General features: G+C 55.2%; 1 protein-coding gene across 2 annotated transcripts; it reads left to right on the forward strand.

Annotated features, from left to right (window-relative positions):
- On the forward strand, window positions 1–16,720 carry PEF1 (penta-EF-hand domain containing 1). Of its 2 annotated transcripts, XM_070078864.1 has the most exons (7): window positions 130–170; window positions 7,130–7,197; window positions 7,884–7,972; window positions 11,367–11,646; window positions 13,520–13,675; window positions 14,177–14,320; window positions 15,766–16,720. In XM_070078864.1, the coding sequence occupies exons 3-7, from the start codon at window positions 7,970–7,972 to the stop codon at window positions 15,993–15,995; spliced, it is 813 nt and encodes a 270-aa protein (XP_069934965.1). In that variant the 5' UTR covers window positions 130–170; window positions 7,130–7,197; window positions 7,884–7,969; the 3' UTR covers window positions 15,996–16,720. The 2 variants fall into 2 exon arrangements, with proteins under 2 accessions (XP_008272008.2, XP_069934965.1); XM_008273786.4 differs by lacking the exons at window positions 7,130–7,197; window positions 7,884–7,972 and having other exon boundaries at window positions 1–170.
- Window positions 16,721–18,305: the final 1,585 nt, after the last annotated feature.

Consider the following 18,305-nt stretch of genomic DNA (forward strand, 5'->3'; position numbering starts at 1 on the left):
GTAGCGTCACTTCCGTCGGCCAACATATTTAGGATTGACAGTCACGGGCGTCCACTGAAAAGCGGGTCCGCCCCCCGGTTTACGCAAAGGGCGGGTTTGAGAGCATGAAGCCCCGCCCCTCGTTGACGTGTGACGTCAGAGTCGCCATGGCGAGCTATCCGTACGGGCAGGTGAGTGTGTGAGGGGTTGGTGAGTGCAGATAGGGGCCGTGCCAGGCCCAAACTGGGGGTCTCCTCAGCTCTTCTTCCCCCGGCTTTCACCGCGTGCTTTCCACGCTGAAAGTTCGCTTCAGCGAAGCTTCGCGCGAGAGGGAAGGGGAAAGGCACGGTCGGTCGCACCCGGCTCACGTCATACGGGACAGCGCGAGTGGGCTGTCTTGTCGCGCCCCCTCTGACGTCGCGCCTGCGAGAATTTGGAGGCCTTGGACCCCGCCTGGGCTCTGCGCGCTCCCTCAGGCCCCGAGGCCCTCGCGGGGAACCCGGGCGGGCTCTTCAGCGGAGCTCTGTTTCCTCTGGCATCATCTGGGGCGTGGGGTGGGGAAGCAGCAGGTGTCCGGACCCAGCCCACACGCAGTGCTGGAGACTAATCGGGGTTCTGTGGTTGAGCTGGTTTGACTGCTGTGTAACACGTCCATTTTCCGCAGGGAGAGTGAAGCCCCGACGGCGGCGGGCGGTTTAGGTAGCAGAGCTGAGGTCCGCCGGGCCGGGCTGGCCGTGGCCAGAGCTCTATGTGGGTGACAGAATAGGAGGTGATTAAGTGCAGTTTGGAGTCAGAGGAGGGTCTGCCCCAGGCTCCATCAGTAGTCTTGAGCCCTTGAGCAAGGTGTTTTGTCTCTCCAAGCGAAGTGCCCTCTCTAGAACAGCGCCGGCTCAGACGCCGAGTCATGGAGCTGTTAGACCCAGGCGAGGCTTGTGAAGCGGGGGGCACCAGACTCCTAAAAGCTCAGTGCTAGGAGGGCCCCCAAAATGGCCCCCTCGTTTTACAGAGGAGGCTGAAACCCAGAGAGGGCCCTGCATTGTCCACGGTTGCACATCAGGAAACATCAGACGGTGACCAGATGGGATATTACAGAGCACCAGACGGAGTGTAGTTTGGTCACGTGCCTAAAGATGCGGTGCCAGTCCTTCCCGGGAGAGCAGCCTTGTGCTGTTGACACAGCGTCTGGAGCCCCGTTTTCCAGGGGTGGACGCCCCGGAGGCAAGCAGGGGTTACTCGGGTTACTCCCCCCCCCCCCAGCTGAGGGAAGAAGTCAGGTGGCTTGACAGAGGTCACACCCAGCCAGTGAGGCCAGGGCTGGAGCTTAGAACCCCATTCATTGCTGGATTGGCACAGGTAGGGAGGAGAGGGACCAGTGAGGGCTGGGGGCAGGAGGAAGTAGAATGGAATAGTGTTTCCCAAACTCGTTCCATTGCTGAGTTGTGGGGTCCAGTAGATAATTGCCATTAGAGGAGGATCCTAGGGTCAAGTAAGTTTGTTCATGGAGAACTTCAGAATTTTTTAAAGTTGTTTTATTGCAAAAGCAGAGAGAGAGACATTTTCCATCTGCTGGCTCACCCCTCAAATGTGTATGACAACCAAGGCTGTGTGGGGCCAAAGCCAGGAGCCCAGAATTTGATCTGGGTCTCTCCCATGTGGGTGACAGGGACCCAGGTACTTGAGCCATCATCTGCACCCTCCCAGGGTGCACCTCAGCAGGAAGCTGGCTGGGGAGCAGAGCAGCCAGGATCCAACTAGGCCCTTCCACATGGGACACAGGTGTCCCAAGCCGCGGCTTAACTGCCTTTTAAAAAAACTGGTCATTTTTGTGGTGACGTTAGGATTCCCGAGTAACACAGACTGGGAAATCATGGCCACAGTGTGTTGTTTCTCAGTGGCTGGTCCTAAGCATCGGAATCACCAGAGAGCTTGTTAAAAATACACTTTTGGGTCCCATCTCTGACATGTTCTAGGCCCAAAAATGGCCCAGGAAACTGCATTTTAATAAGCTTTAGGGGTGGTTTTGTATGCAGCTAAGGAGCAACGACAGGTTAGGCAGAGCTGGGCTAGACTCTTTTTTTTTTCTTTTTTTAAAGATTTATTTATTTGAAAGGCAAGGTTACAGAAAGCAGAGAGAGAGAGAGAGAGGAGAGGTGTCTTCCATCCGCTGGTTCACTCCCCAAATGGCTACAACAGCCAGAGCTGAGCCGATCTGAAGCCAGGAGCCAGGAGCTTCCTCCAAGTCTCCCAGGTGGGTGCAGGGGTCCAAGGACTTGAGCCATCCTCCACTGCTTTCCCAGGTCAGAGAGCTGGATTGGAAGTGGAGCAGCCAGGACTCGAACCGGCGTCCACATGGGATGCCAGCTCTGCAGGCGGCGGCTCCCGGGCTGGACTCTTAATTACCATGTGCCTTAGACAAGCTAGACTCTGAGCCGCAGTGTCTTCAGCTATAAAGAGGAACAGGAGCTGTGCTAATACCTGATCAGACCTTCGCTAACAATGCAGTGACCCTGGGAGTCCTCTCACTGTCTTCCCCCGACTTCCCCACAGCCCAGATTCCGCCTCAGTTGGTGGCTGTCCCGCCTGCATCTTGTGCAAGCTGGAAACCTGTTAAAAGGGCTGAAATGAGGATGAAATGTAATGACACCTATGTAAGGGAGCTTGCCACGTTGTTGGTACACAGCAAATGCCAATGCATAGTGGTAGCTCTTGGTGCCGCAGTTGCTGTTATGCCACACTCCCTGGGCTCTGCCCGTAGTGAACTGCTGGATAGGTGTGCAAAGAACAATGTGTAGAAATCCTCCAAGTGGGAGAGTAATGCAGACATGTAAATCCTACGTAGAATCGGAGTGATCAGTGGTAAATGGGAAGTGTAAGGTTCTAGGACAGAATGGGAGGCTTACCTAACTCAGTCTAGGGGTTCTGGAAGACTTCTTTAAAAAAAAAAAAAGATTATTTAAGAAGGAGGCATGGAGAGAGATACCCTCCATTCACTGATTGACTCCTCAAAAGGCTGGAACAGCTAGGTCTGGACCACACTGAAGCCAGGAGCTCAGAATTCCATCTGAGTCTCCCACATGGGTAGCAGGGGCCCAAGTGCTTGGGCCATCTTCCACTGCTTTCCCAGGTGCATTAGCAGAAAGCTGGATCAGAAGTAGTGCAGCTGGGACTTGAACCGGCGCTTCGATATGGGGTGCTGGCATTGCAAGTGGTGGTGTAACCTGCTGTACGATGCAGGCCCTAAGGAGAATTCTTAAAAGAGGTGGCAGTTGGGGCCAGCACTGTGGCGTAGTAGGATGAGCCTCTGCCTGTGGTGCTGGCGTCCCATGTGGATGCCAGTTCGAGTCCTGGCTGCTCCACTTCTGATCCAGCTCTCTGCTAGTAACCTGAGAAAGCAGTGGAAGATGGCCCTGGTGCTTGAGCCCCTGCACTCATGTGGGAGACCCAGAAGAAGCTCCTGGCTTTGAATTGGCCAAACCCCAGCTGTTGTGGCCGTTTGAGAAGTGAACCAGTGGATGGAAGAACTCTCTATCTCTCCCTCTCTCTATAGCTCTGCCTCTCAAATAAATAAATAAGTCTTAAAAAAAAAGAAAAAGGTAGCAGTGAAGACAAAAACTGTATTACTAGTAGGAGTCAGCTGGGTGAAGAAGGGAATAGTAACCCAGTAGAGGAACTAGTGGACAAAGACCAGGGAGCAGGGGAGGGCCCAGTGTTCTGGAGGAACTTTGGGGAGATGATCAGTCTAATTGTGGTGAGAAAGAAAAGAGATAAGAAATGAGACCAGAAAGATAAACCATCGCCAGCTCCCACAGGACCTTGTATGCTTTTTGGGGGAGTGTGGCTTCACCCTGCGGAGAATGTGGGAGCCGGTGAGAGGCTTTGTCCCGTTTGTGAGAGAATGGATGGGAGCAGCAGACTGAGGCCAGGAGAGCAGTTCAGAACTCTGAAAGGAATCCAAGCTAAGGAGAGCAATGCTCTGGGGGAGGCGGAGTCACGGTGCCCTACTGAGTGATGGTGGGGAGGAAGGAGGACTGCCGGGGGCGTGTGAAGGCTGTGGGTTTGGGGAACGGCGAAGGCAGTGCTGTTCCCTGAGGTGGCGCAGAGAGGGATAAAAGGTTTGGGAGAAAGGGCCAGGAGGAAGGGCTGCCGCTCTGAAGAGACGGCGCGCGAGTGCATGCACAGTAGTGGTGGTTGAAGTCTTGGACTCTTGGCTCCTTGCTGGATGGTTGTGTGTTTCTGTCTTAAATATTTTAGGCTCTGCTGGTGCATGTCCAGACCATTCCTTGGGTGTTTGTGATTGTTTAACCCCTTAGCTTGGACCCCTGCCTCTTCCAGCAGGCCCTTACGTGATAATTCTGGGGGCACGGGCTTGTCTTTGCTTTGTAATCTCCATTCCTCGTTAGGAGTCAGTGTGGACCAGCCAGGTACCTCTGAGCTTCCCCAGGGTCTTGGGGGAAGACAGCCCTCAGTGCTGAAAGGAAGTAGTGCACACTGAGAGGCAGTGAGCTCCCCACCACTTACAGGAGTGCAGCTGGGAGGTTGGACTGAAAGGTCTTTGGGGTCTCAAACTCGCTAGGTGCTGGGGTGGAAAAAGATTCTCATGAGACTCCCTGGGTTCTGGACACATCTGGACATGGAACCGTCACCCACTGCAGCCTTTCACCCTCCCCTTGCCACTGCTCTGGAAACACGTTGTGTTGGATGGAAGCGTTCACCACAGTCCCTGGCACCCGCACACGCCGGGCACTCATTTACTGAGTGAACAAACAAGAGGGTCGTGCAGTAGGGTCCTGCAGACCCTGGCTTGAATCCCAGCTCTCCCATTCTGACTGTGGGCTCAGCACCTTCGTAAACTCTGCACCTCAGTTTTGGCTTCTGTAGGAGGGGTGTCATAGCATTTCCTCACAGGACAGGGTCAGATCTGAGTGAACTAGGAGCAGTGGCAGAGCCTCAGCCGCTGTGAGCTGCTCCCCCTCCCCAGTACACCAGATGCAGCTTATTTGGAACTGGTTAAAGGCCGGGAGATAGTTTTTCTGTGATGCTTTGGAAACCATGGTTACTGAACTCCTCCTGTCTTTTTCCTCCCTTTCCCGGTCTTGCGTTAATCAGTATGAAATACTCTTGGAAAGTCTCTCAGGAGGGTTGGCAGCGTGGAGTAGTGTGAGAGGATGCGGGCCAGGGGCCCTGGTTTTCATTTCTGGTTCAGACCTTCGCTAACAGTGCAGTGACCCTGGGAATCCTCTCACTGTCTTCCCCCGACTTCCTCCCCAGCCCAGATTCCGCCTCGGTTGGTGGCTGTCCCTCCTTCACTTGTGCAAGCTGGAAACCTGAGTCATTCTAAACACTCACCTCTCTTCACGCCCCCTCCGTCTCTTTCCTAATCTAATTAGTTGCCAAGTCATGTCTAGTCTATCTCTGAAATAGCTTCAGAATCCAGCCCGGAGCCTGCTGTCTGGTTTGTGCCCTGCCTGCCCAGCGCCTGGGCTGCTGCCTCTCCCACGAGCTCATCCTCCACTGCTGCTGGCTAATTCTCTCCACAAGGCCCTGATCACGTTCCCCTCTCTGAAACTCTGTGGTGCTCCGTTTCCCGGCGTGGAGCCCAAACTCTTCAGAGTTGTGTGCATTTGTTCAAATATTTATGGAGGCTTGTGGGTGCCAGGCCTTGTGCTGGGCCCTGGGGGCTGTGATGAATGGGGTCTTGTCTGCCCCTGGGGAGGCACTGTTGGGTGGCAGGGAGCCATGGCAGAAGCTGTTCTCACAGGGGACTGGAACGCAGCAGGACACGGCGTGGTCAGGGCCGTGTGAAGCCCTGCCCGTGTGGGTTCACTCGGTGTTCTCGCCTCTGCCCTTGAGCTTGTTCCCTGACACGCTGTGCGTGCTCATAAATCTGCCTTTGTCTTCCTTCTCCCTGCCGTCTGGAGTGGCCTTCCCTGCCTGCCTTGTGGGGAGCGCCCGGGCACCCTTCAGGGACCAACTCCCAGTGCCACTGCTGCCTCTTCAGGAATCGTTCCTTGACTCACTTCATGCATTATTCATTTGATTGCTCGTTTATACATGCAACAAACAAACCACATTCCTCTGTCCCGCCTCCTTCATAGGGTGTAAGTAGATTTCCTGATGCTACTGTCTGTGTCGTAGTTATCTGTGAGCTCCTGGAGCAGGGCCCCTCTTAGTTTTGTGCCCATGGAGCTAGCACAGTGTTGTTACTCTGTAAATCTTTGCTGAATGACGACCTTTAACAGCCCTGCACCTCAGTTTCTTTATCTGAGAAATAGGCCTACTAACATCTTCCCTTTTATTTTTTAAGATTTATGCCGGTGCTGCGGCTCAATAGGCTAATCTTCCACCTAGCGGCGCCGGCACACTGGGTTCTAGTCCCGGTTGGGGCGCTGGATTCTTCCCTGGTTGCCCCTCTTCCAGGCCAGCTCTCTGCTGTGGCCAGGGAGTGCAGTGGAGGATGGCCCAAGTGCTTGGGCCCTGCACCCGCAAGGGAGACCAGGAGAAACACCTGGCTCCTGCCTTCAGATCAGCGTGGTGCGCCGGCTGCAGTGTGCCTGCAGTGGCAGCCATTGGAGGGTGACCCAACGGCAAAAGGAAGACCTTTCTCTCTGTCTGTTTCTCTCACTATCCACTCTGCCTGTAAAAAAAAAAAAAAAAAAAAAAAAAGATTTATTTATTTATTTGAAAGGCGGAGTTACACAGAGAGGCGAGACAGAGAGAGAGGTCTTCCATCCATGGTTCACTCCCTAGTTGGCCTCAACGGCCAGAGCTGTGCTGATCCAAAGCCAGGAGCTTCTTCCAGGTCTCCCACATGGGTGCAGGGGCCCAAGGACTTGGGCCATCTTCTACCGCTCCCCCAGGCCATAGCAGAGAGCTGGATCAAAAGTGGAGCAGCTGGGTCTCAAACCAGCGCCCATGTGGGATGCTGGCGCTTCAGGCCAGGGCGTTAACCTGCTGTGCCACAGTGCCAGCCCCATCTTCCCTTTTTCAGTAAGGGGATTGTAGGCAAAATTGTGCCGGTAATGTCTGTGTAGGTGGAAGTGCTTTAAACTATGTCTGAGGGCTTTTTTTTTTTTTTATGACTTATTTATATATTTGAAAGGCAGGGTTACAGAGACGGGGAGAGATCTTTATCCACTGGTTCACTCCCCAGGTGGCTGTAATGGTTGAGTCTGGGCCAGGCTGAAGCCAGGAACCTGGAACTCCATCCAAGTCTCCCATGTGAGTGCAGCGACCCAAGCATTTGGGTTGTCTTCCACTGCTTTCCCAGGTGTATGAGAGGGATCTGGATCAGAAGTGGAGCAGCTGAGACTTGGACTGGTGCTGACATGGGATGTTGGTGTTGCGGGTAGTGGCTTAACTCACTGTCACAACACTGACCTGTGTGAGGGCTTTAGTGCAGGGCAGACAGGAAGGGGTTTAGTTGATGCCAGACTGTGCCGGAACCAGCAGGCCCGTGGAATGTGATATCAGGAGGGCAGGAGGCCTGCCTGGCAGCCCCTGGGGTGCTTCCCCTGTGGAAGGGCCGTGCCTTGGGTGCCCCTGGCCTGGTACTGTTTATGGCTGCTCCCAGGGCTTATAATGAAGTGGCTGCCTCCTAGCTTAGTTCCAGCCTGACCTTTGGGTATGTCCAGTCTCTGCAGATTCCTCCACGCTCTTTCAATCCTGGAATCCTGAGCCCTGTTGCTTAAGGAAAGAGCTCTGTAGTGGGAGGCCGTGGGTGCCACTGGGTGCAGGTGTGGTGTGAGAGAGTAGTTCAGTCCAGCCTCTGCTCTCAGTGTGACTTAGGCAAGTCTCTACCCTGCTCTGGGTCCCTGTGTGAAATGAGAGGGTTAGGTTAGATGGCTGGCCTTTGGGTACCTCCCCGTCACACCTTTCCAACCCCTTTGGGAATCTTGTTCTTTCAGTGTCCCTACTCCAGTGCCACTTTCCTGTGGAAGCCCTCCCTGATTCTCCCCTCGCCTCTGTGGTCCCATAAGTGGCCTGGGTTTCCATGGTAAGTGCCTCTTCCCCATGCTGGCCGAGGCCCTGCTGTGTACTATGAGCTCCTTCAGGACACTTCACTATCCTTCAGCGGCCCCAGCTTGCCTGGCCCAGGGCCTTGGTATTAACAATGGCGGCTGTGACTTAGGGATCATTTGCTTTATGCAGGCACTGTTGTGAGATACACGTTTCTTGTGGCCTTTTTTTTCTTTATTTTTTTTTTGACAGGCAGAGTTAGTGAGAGAGACAGAGAGAAAGGTCTTCTTTCCGTTGGTTCACCCCCCAAATGGCCGCTACGGCCGGTGCGCTGCACTGATCCGAAGCCAGGAGCCAGGTGCTTCCTCCTGGTCTCCCATGGGGTGCAGGGCCCAAGCACTTGGGCCATCCTCCACTGCACTCCCGGGCCACAGCAGAGAGCTGGACTGGAAGAGGAGCAAACGAGACAGAATCCGGCGCCCCAACCGGGACTAGAACCCAGGGTGCCGGCACTGCAGGCGGAGGATTAGCCCAGTGAGCCGTGGCGCCGGCGTTTTTTGTCTTTGGAGTCACTATCGGGTTCCTCAGAGCCCCTTCAGAACCTAGCAGGGAAGGGGGAACCCTGGTCAGGGCCCTGGTATCCCCAGTTTGCTTCAGCTGGACCAGCTTTCATCTATTAGTCTTATTTATTTTACTTTATCATGGGATTCCTTAGTTAAAATGTAAAGGCGCAGAATTTTGCTGTGTTAATTTCTTGTAATCTGTGGAACAGTCCAGTGAAGAAGGGATTATTATATCTTATTTGTGAGGAAGCCGGCTCAGAGAGATTAAGCCACTGGCCCACGGTTGTGAACTCAGCTGGGGAAAGCAGCTTTGACTCAAGACTGCCTGTGCCTTGGTCGTCTGCAGAGTGGTTTTGCTGCTAGCTATGGTGGCTTCCAGGAGCAGGAGGCCCTCCATGCCCTCCCTCACCCCCCCATGCCCTCCCTCACCCCCTTTCTATGCAGTGTGAATTTGGCCTTAGCCCTGAAGCAAACTGTCTTGGAAAGTATCTAAAAGGAGAAGGCCCAGGCTGTGCTAGGCCACTGGGTGCCTCCAGGTTGATCTGAATGTGTCTAGAGGGCATCGACCTCAGGCTGCACCAGCTGTCCCTGCTGCCTGGAGCTCAGCTGATCTGCAGATGGTTTGGGCTGTGCCCTGCCTGGCCCGGTTCTGGCCTTTTGAGGGACATGGCAGCAGTGACATTGAGCCTTGGGGATCCTCAGTGAGTGGCTGGGAATATGGACAAGGGAGGGAAGTCTCCATGTATCCTGCAGTGCACAAGTACCCTGAACTTGGAGCCCCGAGACCTAGGAGCTGGGTCTAGCCCCTCTGTGCAGTTTGTGACCTTTGTGGACTTGAGTCTTCCCCTTGGAAGGGGCTCTTACTGATAGTTGATGAATATTGAGTGCTTGCTCTGTGCCTGGCCCTGTGTCACAGTGCTTCCCACAACTGCTTCCATTCCGTTCACATACCAGCCTGAGACAAGCACTGTTAATCCCCTTTTGCAGCGGAAGATACTGACAAAAAGGGTTGGCAGAGGCTGGACTTGAAGTGGCCCTTTTTTTTTTTTTCAAGATTTATTTATTCATTTGAAAGGAGGGGTGGGGGGAGATCTTCCATCTGTTAGTTTACTCCCCAAAAGGCTGCAACAGCAGGGACTGGGCCAGGCTGAAGCCAGGATCCTTACAGGGGTGGCAGGGGCCCAAGTACCTGGGCCGTCTTCCACTGCTTTCCCAACCACATTAACAAGGAGCTGGATCAAAAGTGGGACAGCTAGAGAACTTGAACTGGGATCTCATGTGGGATGCCAGCATTGTTGGCAGTGGCTTAACCTGCTGTGGCACAGTGCCCGCCCCTTGAACTGATATTTTTAACCATTGTACCATTTAACCACTGCCTTAGGAGTTGGGTTGCCCTGCCTGCCTCATTGTCAGTGAAGCTAGGGAAGTATTTTGTGTTTTTTTTTTTTTCCTTTTTTTAAATTTAATGTAATTTTTTGACAGATAGAGATAGACAGTGAGAGAGAGAAACAGAGAGAAAGGTCTTCCTTCCATTGGTTCATCCCCCAAATGGCCGCAACGGCCGGCACTGCACTGATCCGAAGCCAGGAGCCAGGTGCTTCCTCCTGGTCTCCATGCAGGTGCAGGGCCCAAGCACTTGGGCCATCCTCCACTGCCTTCCCCAGCCACAGCAGAGAGCTGGACTGGAAGAGGAGAGGAGCAACCGGGACTAGAACCCAATGCCCATATGGGATGCCGGCGCTGCAGGCGGAGGATTAACCAAGTGAGCCACGGCGTCGGCCTCCTGTTTTGTGTTTTTAAGATGGCATTTTTAAGCCACTGCCTGCAGTGCCGGCATCCCATAAGAGCGTGGGTTTGAGTTCCAATTGCTCCACTTCCAATCCAGCTCTCTGCTATGACCTGGGAAAGCAGTAGAAGATGGCCCAAGTGCTTGGCCCCTGCACCCAAGTGGGAGACCTGGAGGAAGCTCCTGGCTCCTGGCTTCGAATCGGCGCAGCTCTGGCTACTGTGGCCAGTTGGAGAGTAAACCGGAGGATGGAAGATCTCTCTGTCTTTCTCTCTGCCTCTTTTTTAAAAAATACTTATTTATTTATTTGAAAGTCAGAATTACAGAAATGGAGAGATCGTCCATCTTCAGGTTCACTCGCCCAGATGGCTGCAAGGGCCAGGGCTGGGTCAGCCTGAAGCCAGGGCTTCATCTGGGTGGCAGAGGCCCAAATACTTAGGCCATCTTCTGCTTTTCCCAGGCCATTTGCAAGGAGCTGGATTGGAAGTGGAGCAGCGGGACACAAACTGGCACCCATATGGGATGCTGGTGTCATAGGCAGAGGCTTTACCCGCTACACCACAGTGCCAACCCCTCAGGAAGTGTTTTTGCACTGTGAGGTAGAGTGGGATAAGAAAGATGTGCTGGGGATGAATCCATGCCATGGAAACATCATTGTGACTGATGAGGGCCTGGGGTGTGTTGTGGAAACTGCTGTAAATTCTGCAGACAGAAATGAGGATATACAGAGTGGACATTTGGAATTCTATTTGATTCATTTGTTCTTCATACAATAAACACTCAACAGGCATCTGTCTTGTGCTGAGAACTGGGGATAAAGTGGTAAACCAGACATCCCAGCCCTTAGGAAGCCCTGGACGTGCAGGAAAGGAGGGTTGGGAGGGCAGGATCCAGTCCTGACTCTGCAGGTCACTGGTGCTGTGACCTTGGGTGACTCGTAGCTCCTCTAGAAGGCTGATGCCTCTCCGAGCAGTGGGCTCAGTTGAAAGAATGGCAGCGGAAGTGTCTTACAGCTGTCAAACTCTGTCGTGTGGTTAGTGTCTGGCCTCCTCATTCTGACCAATACCTTGTTCTTTCTGCAGGGCTGCCCAGGAGCCGCAGGACAAGCGCCCGGAGCCCCTCCTGGTAGCTACTACCCTGGACCCACAGGAGGACAGTATGGCAGTGGGCTCCCCCCCGGAGGTGGTTATGGGGGTCCTGCCCCTGGAGGACCTTATGGACCACCAGCTGGGGGAGGGCCCTATGGGGGCATCCCCCCTGGAACTCCAGGAGGGCCGTATGGTGGTGCAGCCCCAGGAAGTCCCTATGGACCACCACCTCCAAGTGCCTATGGTGCCCAGCAGCCCGGGCCTTATGGACAGGGTAAGTAGGGTGCCTCTGACCTGGTCGAGTGGTCCACAGCCCACTCTGTCCTTCCTGTGAGTGTACAGGTACCCCGCTCGCTGGCACCTTAGCCTGCTCTCAGAACGAGGAGTCTGTGGGTTGGCTCTGCGGGGCAGTGCCTTCTGTTGCTCGCTCTTGAGCATGTACTCCTGCTCACATGTCAGCAGCTGCGGTCGGCTGCCGAGGTTCTTCACGTCTGAAGGAGCAGCCCTGTTTGGCATATGCTGTCCTTGGGGCCGAGAAGAAGAGCAGGAAGCTGGTGGGAAGGCCCGACGCATGCAGCCCGCTGAAGGTTCTGCTCTGCCCCTGTGTCTTGTTCTCTCATGGGCTTTTGGCCGCAGCTCATCCCCTGGTCAAGCCTGACATCAGTAGCATGGGAGTGGGTGCTGCTGTCAGGGGAGCTCTGAAACTGCCAGGTGACAGGAAGGACGTGAGTGCTCTGGGGTGAAGGGGAGGCTAGCAGGTAGTCGGAGGCAGTGATGTAACCAGCATGGGGGCCGCCTCCAGGGTGGGGGAGCCCGAGTGCCAGGATGGTGTTGTCATGGAAATCTCGGCTTTTGAGAACAGACCCGACCAAAAGACCATAAGCCTCAGTGTCCACACCTGTGATGGGGCAGTGCCGTCACCTCACAGGGTTGATGACAAGGATTAAATGAGAGCCCTGGCCTGTGGGAAGTGCTTAATCAATACCGTTCCACGAGAGGACTCGCTGTGGGGTGTTCTCGGCAGAGAAGAACTTGGCACTTAATGTGGTGGTGGGCATGCCAGGGGCCCTACCACTGCACCATGCTGAGGCGAGTGGGCGAGAGAACAATGGCGAGACGCGGGGGAGGACGGGCAGCGCTGTCGCAGGTGAGCTCCTGGACAGGACGGCAGGGGCGAGTCTCAGGTGGAAGCTTCTGCCACAGTGGAGATTTCTGGGCATCTCAGACAGAGTCGGGTCAGGGAGAGTGAGGGTCTGTCCCCAGTCCCCAGCTCATTGCAGTCAGCTGTTTTTCAGGTGATTGTTCCTAGGAGCCCAAGTCCTGGGGAGCCTGAAGGGCCTCCAGAGGGTGGCCGTGCTGGGAAGGCACAGCATCTGAGCACCCAGGGTGAGCCCCTGAGGGCGGTTCCAAGCCCTGCGAACCAGAAAATTCTGCATTTTGCCTAGTATCACACAAGCTGGTAAAGGTCAGAGGCAGGATTTGAATCCAGGTCTGCTTCAGTTCCAAAGCCTGAGCTCTTCTCCACACACCACACAGACCGCCCATGGTACAGAGAGTCTCCTGCCTGGGGCTGTGGCCCTTGTTCCCCCGCCCCCACCACACTGCTGTTTCTGGAGGGTGGCGGGGCCCTGCCTGGATTTCCCATCCTGGCAGGTCAGACCAGGCCTCAGGCAGGCCAGTCTTTTCCCTCACCTTTGGCGCTGACCGACTCTGCTCGGCTGTCCCTGGCCATCTCTGATGGTTTCTTGTGTGAAGGAGCTTCCGGTGTGGCCAGTAAGCTCTGTGGTTTACCACTACTGCGTAACTTGGGCCTTTTCCTCGGATAGACTTCTCTGCTTCTTTATTGTCACCCACCACCCTTCCCCTGTCCCTTAGCCCTCCTCCAGAGAACCCTTGATGTGCTGGAGGGGCTGGGCTAGGCCCTGTCCCTTAGAAACACAAACTTGCATAGAGAAGTGACCGCACGGAAGTCCGAGGGAGCCCTGGTATAGACATCAGCTGCAGGTACAAGAGAGTCTACGTGGGAGGCTGTCAACTTGATGAGAGGTGGGACAGGTAGATTTGTGAGGCTTTGTGGGTAAGAAAAACCTGTTGCCAGGGAGGCCCTTTCGTGTGGGGATTCCCTTGGTGTATGTCCCTTCCTCTAGGTGGCGCCCCTCCCGGTGTAGATCCTGAGGCCTACTCCTGGTTCCAGTCGGTGGACTCTGATCACAGTGGTTACATTTCCATCAAGGAGCTAAAGCAGGCTCTGGTCAACTCCAACTGGTCTTCATTCAATGATGAGACATGCCTCATGATGATAAGTGAGTCCCAGACCTACCCTGTGGGCGTGCACTGGGCCAAAGCCACCTGGGGGTTGACAGTAGGTGGGGAGGTAGACATGTAGGACACAGCGTTTTGGTCAAGGAGGATTTCCAGGAGGAAGCTGAGTTCAAGGTGAGATCCTTTAGATCGAGACTCTTGGATCTTTCTCAGGTTGACCCTGCTGTGTTAGAGGTGGCTCAGTGTTCTGTTCTGTAGAATGGGACTCCTTCCTCTGGTAGGAAACGGCAGGGAAGGTTCACCATGGACTCAACTGCCAAGCCTGTGAAGGAAGTGCAGTTCTGGGTGGGGTGGGGCTGGGGGCGTCCAGGGGAGGAAGCTGATGCAACACACTCGATACAGATGTCTTGGGTGCAGGCACTGGGCCTCTGGCCTGTGGTTCTGTGGAGTGTCACGCACCAGCCTGGGACAAGGGCTGTGGCCGTGGCTCCTAGAAGCCTTGGCCCCAAGTCTTGCAGCCTTCCTGCCTTCCCCTCCTTCAGACATGTTTGACAAGACCAAGTCAGGCCGCATCGACGTCTACGGGTTCTCAGCCCTGTGGAAGTTCATCCAGCAGTGGAAGAACCTCTTCCAGCAGTATGACCGGGACCACTCGGGCTCCATCAGCTACACGGAGCTGCAGCAAGGTGAGGACCACGCGGGGCACGGCGGGCAGAACAAGGGCTGTCCCTGTCACTCCCAGAGGCCCACCAGTGCAGGCCCACTGCTCCCACCCTTGCTGTGACCCAGCTGTGGCACTGAGCCCAGGCCAGGGCAGGGAAACGCCTGGGTCCAGAGTTAGCCCTGGACTCCCTGACTAAGTCTCCTGGCAGCATGAGGTGAGAGCCCCAACCGCAGGGAGCCTCGGGATGGGAACTCGACAGCCGGGGCACCAGACCAGTGTGTGTGGCTGGGGCGGCTCCTTCCCCTCTAGTGTGTGGCATACAGACTGCAGAATGGAAGGAGCCCTGTACAGAAACAGGTTCTGTTGTCACCTCTGCCAGACACCAGGTGGGTAAGATGACCTGAGGCCACAGCTCCCATCTGGTTCCAGTCTGACGGTAGGGTTCAGGCCAGTGGGTGAGAGGACAGGTGGCTAATGGAGTTGTAAGAAACCAGCAGGGAGCTTTGCCGCTTGGGAGGGGGGCAGAGCCGCCAGAGAGTCCAGTCTCTTGTCCGGGCTCTCTGGGTGGAGGTGAGCGCTCGGCATCTGTGCCTGGTCGGGGTGGGGTGGGATTTTGTCAGTTGCTGTAAAGGATATTGGTAAGGGTGAAACTAACAACCACTGCTGTCTGTGGAATGCTTGCTGTGTCTCGGACAAGCACTGTAGTAGCCTTTGCGCAGGTTTGTGTCATTCATGCCCATGTGTTAGCTATGGCTGATGCTTACTGTTCATGCCCTGTGGTGAAGGTCCCTTAGACCTCTGTTCTACACCTGGGAAGACCAAGGCCTAGAGTAGGAACCTCGCCAAAGGGCCCCCAGAGCAAATGGAGAACTGAGATTTGAACCTGGGTGGAGGGGAGGGAAGGCAGCGCCCCAGTGGAGGGTGGGGAGCACCCAGCAGCCTCTTCTGGGCAGATGGGGAGACTTTATTAGGATAGCAGTCACTGAGTGCCAGGCTCTGTGCTACTTGTTTTAATGATCGCCTCCTCTAATCCTCACCAGAAGCTGCAGACTCAGCGTCATCCACACTTTAGAATAAGAAAGGATATTGCGGCTAAGCAGCTTGCCCAGGGACTGACTCCGAGCTGGCCCTCGGCCCTCGGGCCCTCTGGGCTGGGCCAGCCGCCTTGATGTCAGCCGTAGCTGGGGTGGTCCTTGGGGCTCAGGCCTCCTTTTGTAATGCGGATGAGTCAGATGACAGTGGAGAGAACCTTGTCTGGACTTGTGAGCCAGATCACAGAGACTTGGAGAAAGGGGGAGGGGCCTTGCAGGTAGAGCCCCGGTTGTGCTCCCCTTGTGCAGACCCTCGGGACTCTCCTGTCCTCTTCACGCTCCTGTGTCGGTCCCCTCCGTGTTCTCTGAGCTGCGGCTGCTCTGGGCAGGGGCTCACAGCAGGTTTCTGTGTGTTCTGTGTGCCCTTCTTCTCCAGCTCTGTCCCAGATGGGCTACAACCTGAGCCCCCAGTTCACCCAGCTTCTGGTCTCCCGCTACTGCCCGCGTTCTGCCAGTCCTGCCATGCAGCTCGACCGCTTCATCCAGGTGTGCACTCAGCTGCAGGTGCTGACTGAGGCCTTCCGGGAGAAGGACACCGCCGTACAGGGCAACATTCGGCTCAGCTTTGAGGACTTCGTTACCATGACAGCCTCTCGGATGCTATGACCCAGCCCACCTGTGGTGTGGAGTGCGCCAGGGGCCTCTCCCAGCTCCCTAGAGTGGGAGAAGCATGTGGGCCTCTCTTCTTTTCCTGCCTCTCCTAGAAAAAGATTCTCCTTTGCTTGACACAGCCCTCAGAGGGGTAGGAGTCTTGTGTCACAGCCACCAAATAGTGGGGACTTAGTTTGAGGCCACACAGATGGGGGACCTGACGTAGGAGAGAATGAGGTTGGAAGTCCTGACAACCCTGAGCAGTTAGTGGCACAGCCTGGCACCAGGAGCAGGTGCTCCAGTCATTACCGTGGAGTTCGTGTGGCCTGCTGGCCTCTGCCTCCGGCTTTCCCATCTACGCCCTGAGGCTCACCGTCTTAGCATTAGCACCTGTGTTCCTTCCCCCAGACTGTCCTATTGGATGAGCCCAGTTTGGCCAAAGTGGAGTTGATCAGGCACGGGAGAGATTTGCCCAGGGGACCAGTGGCTTGCCTTGTCCCATACCCACAAGTCCTTGTGAGTTACCTCTCTCTGCCTGGGGCAGTCAAGGCTCAGGGAGCTCGCAGTCTGCTCTCTGGGCATCTTGGACCCCTCATTCCCTGCCAGGCTCTGCTCAGCTTTCGTCCCCAGGGGACAGTTGTCACCTCTCACTGCCAATGCTTTTTTTTAATTTCTAGTTTTTTCATTTGGGGCCAAAAGTCCAGTGAAACTGTAAGCTTCAATAAAAGGATGAAACTCAAGTTCCACATTGTCCGCCATGACTTCCCAGCTACACTTGCCCATTCATTCACTGATTTGTTCTTTCATTCCATGAATACGTAAGATACAAGCCTTGCAGAACACGGCGGGGGCGGGGCGGGCATGGCCTCCATGGGCTGTTCTCACTGGCCAGCGTGAAGCTGCACTGTGGGGCAGCCAGGTTCAGCTCAGGATGGCTTGGAGATTAACTCAAATTGACTGTCAAGTTACAGTTTTTGGGCTGGAAACAGCCACCCCAAACTTGGCACAACATGGCTTTTTTATCTCCGGCCTTAGTTTTATCTTTCAGACAAACTCCGCTTATGAAGTCATAACTTTTCCCCCATTTTTATTAAGCACAGACATCTGTACCTGCCTGTCAGATCCCTAGATCAGCATGATACCCAGTCTCCACTGAGTGTCTATGGCGAGCTGATAAAATGTCAGTCAAAAGCTTTGCCAGGGGGGCCTTATCGCGGGTGATGGTGTGATTATCCCTTGGCTCTTTGAGATGAAGATAAGAGCTCTGCGTCCTAAGCAGGGCTCTCCCTGCAGTGCGTGGCTGGGGAAGTGGCTGAGACTGTTCCGCAGGTCAGTGAGGCCCAGCAAGCAAGTCGGGCTTGGCCATGCAGCCCCCTTCGCTCTGGGCTGCTGACATGCGAGAATCCAGTCAGATGGAATGCAGCTCCCAGGGCCATCCCCATCCAGAGCTGGAAGCCCCTGCAGGGCCCCTGTGAGTCCGCACTCTGTTAGGCAACCTCCAGTGACAGAACTCAGTGCTGGGGTGGGCGTTTGGCACAGTGGTTAAGATGCCTCACGGGATGCCCACGTCCCATATCAGAGTGCCTGGATTCAAGTCCTGGCTCCACTTCGATTCCAGCTTCCCACTAACACACACCCTAGGAGGCAGCAGGTGATGGCTCAAGTATATGGTCCCTGCCACCCGCCTAGGAAACCCAGACTGAGTTCTGAGCTCCTGGCATCAGCCTGGCTGAGCCCCAGCTGTTGGAGGCCTTTGGGGAGTGAACCAGTGGATGGAAGTTCCCTATCTTCTGTCTCTCTGCCTTTCACATGAAAATAAGAAATATCTATCAAGAAGCCACACTCGGGCCCTTTCCAGGTGCCCATTTCCTCCCTCACTGACAGGGATCTCCTGACAGTTGTAAATCCTGCCGCCTTGAAAACACTGCCTTTGGCTCAGGTTCGCTCCCGAGCTGCGGGGACTCCCCTCACCGTTTCTGCATGCCATCCATGTGTCTGTCAGGCATGGGGCTGGCCTCCACGTCTGCCCCTGGGCTCTTCGGCACAGCAGCTCCTCGCTGAGCGTCACTCCCCTGCATTTTCTCCAGTTCATCAGACACCTGAGGCCCACGGAGGTGCTGCGCTCAGCTTACAGCGGAGCAGAGCTGTAGCCGTTAGAGGAAGCTGTTGTCGCCTGTTCCCATGGGGCCAGGGTGCACCAGTGTCCATCTGAGAAGGAGGCCAACCATTGTCCTTTGCTTGTTCCTCAGCTGGGCTCAGGATCCCAGGGACCTTGGTTTTCCCCTGAGGGCATGGTTGGTGCTGGGCCTGGGGCCAGCCCTCATG

The sequence above is a fragment of the Oryctolagus cuniculus genome, chromosome 7 (genome assembly GCF_964237555.1).
Source record: "Oryctolagus cuniculus chromosome 7, mOryCun1.1, whole genome shotgun sequence".
NCBI classification, from domain to species: domain Eukaryota; kingdom Metazoa; phylum Chordata; class Mammalia; order Lagomorpha; family Leporidae; genus Oryctolagus; species Oryctolagus cuniculus.

Bases quoted from the DNA above. Each gene is read 5' to 3' on its own strand.
- PEF1 (XM_008273786.4), top strand. From the start codon at position 105: ATGAAGCCCCGCCCCTCGTTGACGTGTGACGTCAGAGTCGCCATGGCG. The intron at 11,647-13,519 runs GTAAGTAGGGTG...CCCTTCCTCTAG, and splicing joins GCCCGGGCCTTATGGACAGG to GTGGCGCCCCTCCCGGTGTA. The intron at 13,676-14,176 runs GTGAGTCCCAGA...CCCCTCCTTCAG, and splicing joins GACATGCCTCATGATGATAA to ACATGTTTGACAAGACCAAG.